The sequence below is a fragment of the Cinclus cinclus genome, chromosome 19, assembly GCF_963662255.1.
Source record: "Cinclus cinclus chromosome 19, bCinCin1.1, whole genome shotgun sequence".
Lineage (NCBI taxonomy): Eukaryota > Metazoa > Chordata > Aves > Passeriformes > Cinclidae > Cinclus > Cinclus cinclus.
Genome location: NC_085064.1, coordinates 7,949,071 through 7,962,365, shown reverse-complemented (window position 1 = coordinate 7,962,365; position 13,295 = coordinate 7,949,071). Strand labels below are relative to the sequence as shown.

General features: G+C 51.1%; 1 protein-coding gene across 1 annotated transcript in view; it reads right to left on the bottom strand.

Annotated features, from left to right (window-relative positions):
• Positions 1–13,295, bottom strand: part of ASTN2 (astrotactin 2) — a 315,039-nt gene that overhangs the window by 76,506 nt on the left and 225,238 nt on the right. The window contains exons 18-19 of the mRNA XM_062505713.1: positions 5,416–5,549; positions 4,102–4,250 (exon numbers count right to left, since the gene is read on the bottom strand). Of these exons, the coding sequence (XP_062361697.1) occupies positions 4,102–4,250; positions 5,416–5,549 (283 nt within the window). The remainder of the gene's footprint in view (positions 1–4,101; positions 4,251–5,415; positions 5,550–13,295) is intronic.

The window sequence follows — 13,295 nt, the reverse complement described above, 5'->3', positions numbered from 1 at the left end:
GAGGGTCCTGAGGGAGGAGTGACCACAGGACAGGGCACAAGCTGGGGGATCCAGGACCTGCACATGTCTCTGTCCCCACAGGTGAGTACTGCCCCATGCTCAGGCCCTCATGCTGAGATTTATCCACAGCTCTTGTGACCTCAGGGAAGGAATTTTATTTTTGTCTTGTTTTGTCCCCTCTGTTTGCAGATTAAGGGAGAGTCCATTCCTACATCAGAGTGTGCAAGGCCTGACTTATCACCAGCAAAGTTCTTTGAGGTACCCTCAAACCATCCCCTCCCCAGCCTCCTCACCGTGCCTTGTGTACGCACATGGCAGCCCCCCCAGGGCCCAAAAAATGGGTGTTCAGAGACCCCGCAGCAAGAGATGTAGGCACAAGGGTAAGAAAACTGCACCAGGGAGAGGACTTTGAGAAAGGGACTGAGGACATCACAGCAACAACACTGCCACCACCCCAGGAGCAACACAGCCCAACCCACAAACCCCAATCCATCACACACCCAAGCCCAGCCCTTCCTTCTCCCCAAGCCATCCCCCAGAATGTTCTAAAAACACATTCAAAATGTTTGGTTTTTTTTACTTCTAAACCTTGCATTACATAAACTCACAGCAGCATCCCCAAATGCAGGTGGGTCTGACCTCCCAGGTGGGCCCCAGAGAAGGTCCAGATGGTGTTAAACCAGGCATAGGTCTGCCTGTTCCCTCCTGAGGATTTCACCCTTCAACCTTCAGACAAGGCCTCCCAGCTCAGCTCCCCAGCTCCCAACCCTAAAACCAGGGCAAGGGTCCTTCTGTCTTCCAGCACAGGTTGGAAGATGCTGCACTCCCCATGCAGGGCTGGCTCAGGCAAAGGGGGCTCAGCTGGTCCAGGGGAATAAGAAGTGGTGATAGCCCAGGTGCCATGTCTGGCACATGCAGGGACACAGCCCTGCTTCGAGAATGGAGACATGAAAAGCACTTTGCATCACAGCCATGTTATCCCCTCATCCCTCCCCCTCATCCCCTTTGGAGCTTCTTAACTTCAGAAACCTTCCTCCAGAGGAGTGTTGGAGTGACAGAAAACATTTTCCAAGCCTAATATCAGTTCCAGATGTTCACAGCCATTTCAGTTTGTACCTCACCCTGTAAAACACATTTCTCCCTCTCCCTCTCTCAAGTGCAGCGCCTGCTTGGTCCATGACATAATGTGCTGGCGGGCTGGGCCATGCACACACACACACACACACACACACACACACACACTCCCGCGCTCTCAGAGCCCCGTGTTCAAACAAAGAACATCACTCAACTACAAAGCTGTCGCACACATGGAGTTATGACTAATTTCCACAAGCTTTAATAAACAGTTTGGGATGTAATTGCTCTCTCTCTTCTCAGCTGGCTCCCGAGCGCGGAGCCGCTCGCTCCCCGCGCGCTGGTGTTGAAAGCGTGGTTTATTTCACACACAAGTTCACCTCCTCTCTGCCTCAGATGGGCCAAGGGCTGTGTTTTTCTAAGCACCAGTAACAAGTCTCTTAAAAAACCTCATACAGCTGAGGGCAACCGAGCCATGCAGGCTGCTGGCTCCCTTTGCCCTGTCCTGCAGCATCCCTGTCTCACTTGGAGCCCAGCAGGGAGCAGAGGGGACCCACGTTAGACCAGTCTCAAAACTCCCTCCTGACTCTGCTCCGGGATAAAGAGGGACAAATGTTTTCTGGCTCAAGGGAATGGTTACATGCTCCAGTTGCAGCACAAGGTGAAGGTCCAGGAGTTTTGCAAGGGTGAGACACTGGAGGCTTTTGAGAGCCAGGAGGAAGGCAGAAGGCAGGTGAGACTGGGACCAGGTACCACCTAGTGTGCCACGGGAGTGAAGAACAGGTTGGAAGAGCCCTAGCCCCTGTCAGTGCTAGGAATCCCAACAAGAAATGGCTAAAATTTGCAATGAAGCAAACAAAACCACTGTCCAAGTACCAATAACTCATTTAAACTCAAGAGTTCCAATGGATGAGTGGCAGCATCCTCAAGAGCCCTACAATGTTGCCAGATCCTCCCAGCCCAGAGCTGGCCTGCTCTGCAAATACCTGTGAGGTACCTCCCAGCAATGGGAACAGCCTGCTCCTCCCTGCCAGCAGCTGTGAGACTGATGGGGAAGGGAGATCTGCCCATATCCATCAAAATCCATCCAAATTTCATATCCCACACTCCCCTCCCAAAGATTCCCCCTCTGCGGCCGAGTTATTGTTTTGGTGGATGCTGTTCAGCTGTGGTGCCGCAGGGTGGGTGGGTGATGGTGGTCAGGGGATATCCAGGGCAGGATTTTTTTGCTGTAGAGAGCTGTAGCAGTCAGCACCTCAGCAAACCTACACAAGGTATTTGCAGGAATCAAGTCATCTGGCATTAGGGGCCTGTAGCATAAGAAAGGAATGAAGGTAGGAATGTTGTTTGGTTATAAACAACACAAAAAAAAAAAAAAAAAAAAAAAAAAAAAAAAGAGATTTAGGATTGGCTTTTCTCTTTAATTGTTAATAGGGTCATTCTGTCCCAAACAGTCCCCCAGAGCAGGCAGAGGGGAGGGAAGCTCCCCACAATGAATTCAATTGCCTGTCAAACACATGGCAGTCATAAAAGGAAAATAATAATAATAATAATCTGTATTTCCTACTCTGGCTGCCAGGCAAAGATCCAGCCACTTCAAAGGAGAAACCCCATGTTTCCCTGGTCTGGCCTCACCTGACTGATGTGTGAGCAATCTGGAATCCCCATCCAAAACAAAGCCCCTCCTTTGGTGGCTTGTTTTCTTTCTCCATTACTGCAAGGTGCCCCTCCAAGATAAAGAACAAACCTTCTTCCATGCCATGCAATCAGAGATAACCCAGGGTCCAAGGCCACATCGGGCAGCTTTGGGAGGGGACGCTGGCAAGATGTAGGAGAAAAGTACCATGGGATGGGACTGGTACATGAGCCAGGGATCTCCTGCAGATCTCCTGTTTGTGTAGACCCCTCCTCCTTCATGAAGGGGTCTCCACAAACAGCTGGATCCCCCAGCAGGTGGGGATCTGGCTCTCTCCAGCAGAGACACGCTAGCTCTTGTAGCACACAAGTTTTTGATATGGTGGCATCTGTGCTGCAGAAGCACGATAGATGGACTTGAGTTGAACAGAGAGGGTGAAAACTTCCCTGTGGCTGTGAGGTCTAAATGATCTTCCTGTGCCTGTCTTCCCACCAGGGAAACACAGCTGAACATCTTACCAGGGTGCCCTGGCAGCCCATGCAAGCCTGCATGTGGACTGTGAGGTTCTGCACTCCAGCACCAGCCCTGTCCCAGGTAAATCTCTGCTTTGGCCAGCAATCCAGCTGCCCCTGACGACTCTTCTGAGCTTCTTTAAAAAACTACATCCAAAATCCTCAAGCAAAAAGCAGTAGGTTCTGCCTGGCTTTCCCAGCAGCACTGCCATCACTCAGGGTCTCAAGTCCTATTTTCTGAAATCAATCATTGATTCACCCAAATTAAGTCCCATCCTTCACAGCCCTCTGCCTTGTCCAGCAGCTCCTGGAGCATGGATTGAGTTGCTTTTTAAGGTGTAGAGTGCTTGGTATAAGCCTGAGAACTAATCTCCAACCCAGGGAAGTTTCAGGTTCTCCTGGAGAAACTTTGTGCTTTTTGAATGATCTTCCTAAATAGTACAGGTTTTGAGTTCTTTGATAGGCGTGCAAGACAACTGAAAATGTCCTTTCTAAAGTGGGTCACTGGTCACTCACTGGAACAGACCAGTAAGGCCCTTGAGCTGTTGAAGGATGACCTTCCCCCTACAACCACCATCCTATGGCATTTCAGACCAATCAGATCAACAGCCATTTCAGAAACTCCAACTCACAGCTCTCCTGCCCCCAAAAAAGGGAAAATAATTTCCTTCTGCCTCGCTGTGTTTTTGCAATTTGCCTTCCCCTCAAATAGCCATGTCCGCAGAAGATTCCAGACACCTCTCCTAAACAGAGTGGGTTTGATACCTTGGCTCTATGCACCATTCTCCACCAAAGCACCTGCTCCCAGCCAGGCAGAGCACAGGAAGCAGCACCAGGAGCCCTCTGCACCACAAGGAGGTTGCCCTCCCTCACACCCACCTGTGTAAAGATCTGTGTCCGTGTACTCATCCACCTTCTTGTGCTGCAGGACATAGTCCGACACCTTGGTCCCGATGGCAGGCTGCACATCCAGCCACTCCAGGGACACCACGGTGCTCGAGGGCTCCACGCTGGGGGACAGCCGCAGGCTGGGCAGGAGACAGGAAGAAAACAAGTAAGACATGAGCTCTCTTTCTGGGGAGGAATCCACATGTCTAAGCAGCATGAACCCTAGACAGGCCCACATTCACACATGTGGGTGTGCCCACAAACCACCAAGGACAGAGGTCACAGGGGCAGAGCAGGGGCAGAGCAGGCTCCTTAGCATCAAAGAACTTCCAGCTGAAGTTCAGTTGAGTCCAGCCCAATGCATGCCTTTGGCAGCCTCCCTCTGCTCATGGAGAAGGCAAGCTCCTGCAACCCCAAATATATCACCTAAAGGGAGAGATATTATTGTCTTTTCATTGTCTGGGAGAGCTGCTGAACTTCATCAAGGTAAGCAAGGACCAACAACCCAGGAGCAAAAAGGAGAAGTTCCAGGTTCTTGAAACCCAGCAGGGCTGAGTCCACAGGAGGGGAGGGTCAGGTTTGCACGGCCAGCAAGCAAAGGTGAGGGAGGGAGAGAGGAGGAGAAGTGGCGTGAATTCACCCAGCTGCAAACCTCTGAGGGGTGTGGGAGAGAGCCAGAGAGGGGCAGCTGTGCAGGAGCTCCTGCCCAGAGCAGGAACAACGTGGGCTGGGATGAAGGCAGAGGAGCTCTGTGCTCCTGGCTGTGCTAATGCAGAGGCGTCCACTCCCTCTGCTCCAGGATAGATGACAACACCAAGTACAGGGCCATGGAGAGTCTGGCTCCAAACCCACATCATGTTTGCTGGACTCAAGATGGGAAATGAATCCCCTCTGAGGATATTGGCTCACTGAGAAGGTGTTCTGCTCCTTGTGGCTCGCTGGAGTCAGTCTTCCTGCTTTCTCAGCTAATTCCCCATCAGTTTGCTCCTGATTTGCTCTTGCTCTGACAAGCCACAATGAATTGCACTGTAATTCCATTTCTTTCAACATTTGAAATCCCATTCTACAAGCCCTGCTAATCAGGTGATGAAAATCTATAAGGAAACCTTCCAGGGCCAGAGCCAGAGCCAGGATATCCTAAAGGCATCAGTCACACAGTGAGGAGGGCTGGACTGCAGCCCCCAGGCCCAAGGGTGCAGAAGGAGGTGCCCATAGGCTGAGACCCTGGGAAATGGAGTGGTTCTGGGGGCTGTGACCCACGGGAAAGGGGCTGGTTATCAGCAGAGGGCTCTCAGGGATACGTACACAGGCGGAGGGAGAGGGCTGCAGTTCGGGAGTCCGTTCTCATCGAAGGCGTTGAGGTCGCACCTGCACCAGTCCTCGATAACATCACCTTTCCCAGAGCACCAGTATGAGCTCATCAGGGCTCCCTTGAAGGCCTGATGTGAGAACAAAAAGCATGAACACGTGTGCTAAAGACTCAGTGAAATCTGGCCAGCGACGGGCTGTGGGGCTGACCGTTAGGGAAGCGTGCAGAGCCCTGGGATCAGGAAATCCGGGATGGCCTGGGGGAGTGTGTCCTCCCCAGTTTTGCCATGGCCTCTCTGCATGGCCCTGGGCACGGCCCTTCACCTCCCTGGGTTTAGCTCCCATGTATTGAGTGATGCTGGTTCATCCCTGAATGCTTTCAGAGTGGGGATCTCCTGTGGGGAAGGACTGAACTGCCTGAAGAAGCACAAACCCAAGTCCCTCAGTGACAGTGAACAGAATACCCATGGTACTTGCACACTGCTGCTGTGCTCAGTGAAACTCTTCTACTCTTCCCTGTGCCCTTCTGCCCAGCTGCTTCTGTACCCCTGAGAATAAAGTAATGCCTATGTTCCAACAACACAGACCCCTTCAATCCTTCTCACAGGTTTGTTATTCACACAAAGTACCCTCCTGCAAGCCAAGTGCTGCTGTATTCATTTGTCTAAGGAACACTCACAAGCAAAACAACAGTATCTGGAAGGAAAAAATAAAACCGGGCAAATACTTGCAGGATGTTCCCAGGAGCCACCCTGACTGGTCCACATAATACCAATGAATCCCTGGAATAATAACTGTGGTCAGAATTGTCAAAGCTCTCCAGGACTAACTCCTCAGTGTCCCTGCTGTGCTCATCCCTCAGCTCAGGGTGCTCAGTGTCGGTCCCCACACTTCAGGATGGGGCTCCCCTCACTCCACACCCTGCTCTAGTTTGGACCACCTGGATTTATGGTGGTTTCTCCCATTACCCTTCACCAGTAATTAAACTTCCAGCTTCAAAAACATCTCTCCTTCACACACAGAGCCAGTGTCCAGCCCAACCCTGCAAAGCCACAACACCCATCTAGAATAACCATAACACCAAAACACCAGCTACTAGAACAAAGCTCTGTAATGCTTTTGACCTTACAAGTAGCACATTTTGGAGCTGAAACACCTCCACAGGTCCTCATCCACATAGAGCAGCCTTACTCATGGCAGCACTGCTCCTCCCATGAAAAGTTGCCCGTGGAAGCCTGGCCCTGGTGATATGGCCTGGGCTGCAAGGGTATGCCTAGAAATAAAACTGTGCCCTTTGAGGAGGACAGGTACAGCTCAGGCTGCAGCACTGAGCAGAAAACTCTAGGAAAAGCATCATCTCAGGGAGGTTTCTGAAGGGAGGAGGTATAAATAGAGCCTGACGTCAGGGTTCCCATTGTCTCGGGTTTTGTCGCTCTCCCCAAACGCCCCCAGCACCTTCAATAAGGTGCCTCAAGGCTCTTGTGTCTGAAAAATTTTCTGTTTCCAGGCATTTAAAAAATGGGACTGTTCCAGATGGAAAAAAATCTGGGGGAAAAAAAAAAACACCAAACAAACAAACAAAAAAAAAAAAAAACAGAAAAACCCCACAAAAAAACAAGGAATGAACGAACACATGAAAGAAAGAAAATATGACATTATTTTACTCTGTTCTTTAGAAAGTAATTGAAGTGCTAGACTGGAAAGGGCATCCAAAGTAATTGGAGAGAGGGATGAAGAGAGGAGTTTATCTGACACCCAGATAAATGGATGCAGACACGTCTGCAGAGACAGAGCAGCGGGTCTGTGCAGGGAAGGAACAGCAAAGGATGCGTGCAGATGGATGGGGAAGCATGTGCTCTCCCTAGGAAGCAAGATAAATGCCCTCAGCTGAGGGTACCTGTGTGCACAGACAGGCACTGTGGGCGAGACAGATGTGGGTGATCCCAGGAAGAGCTGCACTGTCACACTGATGCCACAGTTCCACTGTCCCCCAGCCCCAACCCCTGTCACTCTGCACACCCCTCCCTGTCCCCTAACCCAGCTCCTCCCTGCACATCCCTGACTTAGGAACTTCCCACCCGCCGCATCCGTGCCCTTTAGTAAATCCAGCAGTCAATTCCTTCTTTTTCTGTTTCCTGCTGTTAAGCACTAGCTGGATGAGCAATCCCTTGTGCTCCGCCTGCCCAGCCTCCCGTAAGTTTTAATCAGATCCTTCAGGTACCCAGCTGTCATCTGCCTCGTGTCACCCTTCACACAAATGAGGTTAGGGGATGGATGCTGTGCTCATTAAGGAGAGCACACCTCCATCCCCTAACCAGGTTACCAGGAGCACGGCCGTCCGTGCAGGTTCCTGCCTCCATCCTGACTCATGTCAAGGCCAGGCTGGGAGAGCCAGGCAGCCAGGGCTTGTCCCTGGCTTGTCCCCCTGTGCTAGGCACTGGTGAGGCTATACCTTGAGTGCTGGGTCCAGTTCTGGGCCCCTCAGGACAAGAAAAACATCGAGGGGCTGGAGTGTGTCCAGAGAAGGGAACAGAGCTGGGGAAGAGGCTGGAGAGTGAGTCACATGAGGAGAGGCTGAGAGAGATGGAAAGGGGCTCAGCCTGGACAAAAGGAGACTCATGGGGACCTTGTGGCTCTGCACAACTCCCTGACAGGAGGGGACAGCTGGGGGGGTCGGGCTCTGCTCCAGGGAACAGGGACAGGAGGAGAGAGAATGGCCTCAGACTGGGCCAGGGGAGCCTCAGGGCAGACATCAGCAGAAATTTCTTCATGGAAAGGGTGATCAGGCATTGCAAGGAGCTGCTCAGGTAGCTGGTGCAGTCCTTATCCCTGGAGGTGTTCAAGAAACAACTGAATAAGGCATTGGTGCTGTGCTGTGCTGTGCTGTGCTGTGCTGTGCTGTGCTGTGCTGTGATGTGATAAGAGGGTGATTGGTTAAAGGCTGGATTCAGAATCTGAGGTCTTCTGCAACCTAAATGATTGTGATTCTATGACTTCTCTTGCTTTCCAGTGAAATTTCAAGCAAGTGACTTATGGGATTTTCCCATTGATGCTGGGGAGTGCATGTTGAGGGGTGGGGAAGCATCAAGAGCAAATTGATGGGGAACAGAAGTGGGCAAGATCACACAGAAGAAGGGAACAGCAGCTGCCACACAAACAAGGAGCCCAGCGGCACAAGGAAGACCAAGAGCAATGGACAAGGATGCAGTGAAGATGCTGAGATCCACCCCATGGGAAGCTGCAGCCTTTGAGAGAGCTTTAGGTGGGAATGAATGCACAGGGACCTTCCTGATGTCAGGTGGCTGAGAACCACCTTCCCCTCCTGCCTTGGGCTGGGATCTCCACTTCTCCTGTCCTCCCCTGCCATGCTCAGAAATATGCAGTGAGTGCTCTCCTCCCTGCCAGGAGACAGCACCTACACAAGTCCATCTCAAACATGACCACTTCCATTTTGGATACTTCATCATGGTGGTCATGTTTCCACAGGCCCAAGAGGGTCTGGACTCATGAAGGGCTTCCAAGGTGGGACTGATGGGCTGGGAATGGCAGTGGCCCTCAGTGCACTGTCCTGTGCTTGCCAACCACTCCCCGGGACCCCAGCACCCCTCTGTACCCTAAGGCAATTTTATCTCTCATTTAAAAGTATCCAAATTGTATTGTTTCCCTGTGAGTCAGCCCATTTAGTTTATGTCCTTCGGTGCCAGAGGGGAAATTTATGAGATGAGAAACTGGCTCAAAACGTTTATTTTCTAGATGACGAGTCATGCCATTAGATATATAGCTTTATGAATCATAGGAACAGCATCTAATTTGCTCTTAAAGGTATAATAGGTCTGATTCCCCACACCCATGCACACACATATATTGGATTGATAGTTCCCCCCTAGGATGGCTAGTTCATTTGTTTTGACACAAGCAAGACTTACAGGACCATAAAGTCCCATCTTACCATAAGCTAAGCCTATTCATAAAAAAAATTATTAGGGAAACAAACGATCAGCTAAGCACATTTATCCTACACTCGATTGCATATGGATCTTTCTCCTGTTGTTATTTGTGCTCAGGGGGAGGGCCATTTGGCCCCATTTTATAGCTGAGACATTCTGTAACAGAATAGAGAAGAACACTTCCTTTGTCCTCTGTTAGACCTGGCTGATGGAGGGAGAAGCATTAAGTTTTTTCTGACTGTTGGTTTTCTGTTGACATCCCAGGAGAGGAAAGTGAGAGGACATGAAGGAACCTTTCAGATCAGCATTTGCAGAACTCAACACACATCGCAGGGCTGGTGTTTGCAGATGGGATACTGGAAATGACATGTGTTGGGTGCTTATATGTGAATACCTAGTCTTCTCCATGGCTGACAGTGATATGAAAATCTGGCTCACTGAGTCTAGGTTGCACACCTCTGTTTCTGGAAAAATCAAAAAGGAAATACAGGGAGATAAAAAATGGACCACAGGTGAACACGTAGGCTGGACAGAGATGTGCTGCAGATAAAGGAGATGATCTGGAAGCTGGAACTTAGGTTCATTTTGGATTTTGCACTGATTTGCCAGTCTCTGTTTGCTTTTTTACTCTTCTCAGTGCAGAAGGAGAGAAGGAAGTGTGGCAGCAGGCTGAGCCATGCCAGCAGACAGACTCCATCCCACGTCCAGGAATACGGCAGCAAACGGACACATCCTGTCCCTTCCTGTTTACAGGATGGAGATGGGGACTGCACACCACAACACCTTCCCCCAGGCACAGGCAGGGGCCACTGGAGGAGGATGAAGGCTCAAGAAGGGTTTTCACAGCCTGAATAGGATGCTACCAGGATGGCTGGGTGGCTGGAGGAAAAGCCTCCCATGCCCTTCCAGCAATGCTTAGTGCTGTTCACAGGAGATAAATTCCTATCCTTAGTCTAGACATCTCTGGAAGGGGGGAAGAAAAACAAGGGGAGGGAAGCTAAGGACTTCCTAGGCCAGAGACTCTTTCCAGGATCATGCAGTTCGTGTCTGAAAGGCTGCTCTGGGCTCTCAGCAAAGGAGGATGAAGTTTTGCTTCTGGCAGGTGATTTCAGCCTGTGTTGTTCACACCCTCCCTGCCTCCAGCTGCCTCTCCCCCGGGAGCAGCATCACCAGCACTTCATCCTGGAAAGGGACATCAGTGGTGTGCTGGAAAGGTCAGGGTGCTGAGAGGGACCCAAGGTGGGCAGCATCCTGGTTTCTGTTATTTACGGGATGCAAGGGAGTGGCAGAGGACACTGTAAAACCTGGCAGCAGGGGAAATCAAGCCCTGTGCTCTGCAGCGAGTCTGTCCTGGGGAGCCTGCTCCACTTTCACACCTCAGCACAGTGCCACAATGCAGCCATTCTTCCCTGGAAATAGAGCTGTATGTGGGCTGGAGCTGCAGCACGATGCTCCAGGGCCAGAGGAGTAGGACAAGGGTCAATTAGCAGGTATTAAAACAAAGCAACAAGAAATAAAAAGAAACATGCCCCAGACCAAACCAAAAAAACCCCTCACTTCAACCACAAAAACGCGGTCCCCATTGGCCCAGGCTCCTTTCAACTTTGACAGTGGAAAAAGAAATCCCTGGTTCTGTCTCCCCAAGCCGTTCAGGGGTTGCTTTGGGGAAGCTGTGTGTCTGCAGGGAGAGCTGTTCTCCTCCAGCAGCTCTGCCATGGTGCTGGACTGGGGTCAAACTAAGCATGGGGACACCTTTCACCCTGGCTAAAAACACTCTGACAGCCTGGGGACACTGGGAAGAGGTGGCCATGCTCTGCTCTGCAGGAGATGGCTCCTTGGCAAGGAGTGGGGAGAAAAGATGGGGAACTTTGCTCCAGCCTCAGTTGTCACCTGAGCTGGTGACCCCCAGCACACAAAGAAGCTGTCTCCAAGAGCCCTGCCAGGGTCCCAGCCATGCTCTGGGCTCCTGCTGAGGCCAATGGGACCAGCAGCACAGGGATGTGCCCCCCAGCAAACCCCCACACCGTGGGCTGGGCCATGTGTGCCGTGAGGAGGCCACGACTCCAGCAAATGCTGAGATTACTCAATTTTCGAATTAAAGCAAGGTCCTAGGGGTCTCCTAAAAATCCAGGCTCCACATCCATTTGTCTCCTTAAATACACACAGCAGGAGTTTGAGTCCATTTCCCAGTAGGAGAGAGATTGATCTCTCCTGCCTCCCTTCTCCACACCTCCCTCACCACACCACCCTCTAAGCATTTCTGCAGCTGGCTGAGCTGCTCCACAGAAGCTTGTTTCAGGGTTTTTGTTTTTGTTTTTTTGGCGGGGGAGGAATGAACAGACCACGAACAGGAGGGCCCACACTTGCCTTTTGTCCCCTCCACTGGCCACAGCTGCCCCATGGCTCCGGACGTGCACACGTGCAGCCCTATCAAGGATGATCCTGGGAGGAGATGGGAGAAGCAGGGTAATCCCTGCCTTCCTGTAAGGGACAAGGATGTTTGCAGATCATGCAGATCATGCAGAGCTGTGCTTTCACTCTCAGTCTGTGCTTCTGGGTGCACTCGCTGTGCTGGGCACTAAGAAAGATGGTGCCTACCCCATGAGGAGAGGCTGGCAGAAGTGTGTTGAAGGTGGAGGAGGAAAGTCACCATGACCTCGGGGAAGCCAAACTGGGGTGAGGAGCAGCTCTTCTCTTTGACTCTAGGATGTTCCCTAAAGGGAAAGTACATCTCTCTTCTCTCCCACCACATTCACTCAACAGCATCCAGCCCTTGGGGTGTTGAGAACATTTTGCCAGCAGAAAGCCCCACCACAGATAGAAGCTCTTTGCTGCCAGCCACTGAGAATGGTGGAGGTTTCCTCCACAGCTCTGCAGTGGAAGGACCACGGTTTCCTCCTGCAGCTTCAGGTGGAGGGAAGTGTCTGCACCACTGTAGAGCAAAAAGGAACCAGAAGAGAGATGTTGGCATCGATCAAAAATGATGCAGGATCCACAGAGCTCCAGAGAAGTGTGTAGAAGATGACAGCCAAGGTTACAGCTTCTCTGTCTCTGTACGCCTTTGAACTCCCAGTATGAGCACTCAGACTGAGGAGCACTGGAGCTGCAACAGCAACAATCCTAGAAAATATCTGGATTAGCTGGATCTCACCAGGTGACCGGGACTGGTGCAGAGGGGACTCCAGAACTGCCTCTGCTCCAGCAAGCACTCCTTCCTGCCAAACCTGCCACCCACAGCCACATCATTTGTGGCAGCTACGGAAAAGACATTTAACAAAACCCTTCAAAAACTGCTTGAACCTCCAAAACACCTTCACCCTGGCAAGCTCCAGCGCTGCCACAGCCCCCAGTCAGGCTGCAGTGACCAGTGATGGTGCAAATTCTTTGACCAACACTATTAAACCACAGGGAGAAACAAAGAAATACAAGAAGGAAAAGAGGGCCTGATACTTTTCCTGATACTGAGATTGTTTATTCCCACTGATGGGAGCAGGAGTCGTGCTGGAGCTGGGCTGGGAGGACAGATCACACAGACTTGAGAGTTTCCTTGAGGACATTTCCTCTGGACAAATGCTCCCTGGACAGAAAAAGGCAAAACTCCTGGAACCCTTTACATTTCAGGTCCTTGCTTCAAAGCAAGAAGAAAACAGCAATTCCCACTGACATGGAAATAAAGAGTTTTCTAACTCATTTCATGTGGGCAAAGCAATATATTTTCACCTCTTCTCCTGCTTGGAAATGGTCAGTTTTAGCTGAAATCAAACATGCACACAAAGAAATACCACAAATCAGGCCACAGCAGACACCCAGCATGGAAACTGAAACCCCAGCATTTAAGAGTCTGGCAAGGTCATCAGCAACCGAGAACATGGCCTTGGACCGGGCTGTAGCTGTAAATTTTAAAAAGTGCATAACTCACTGCACTAGGGC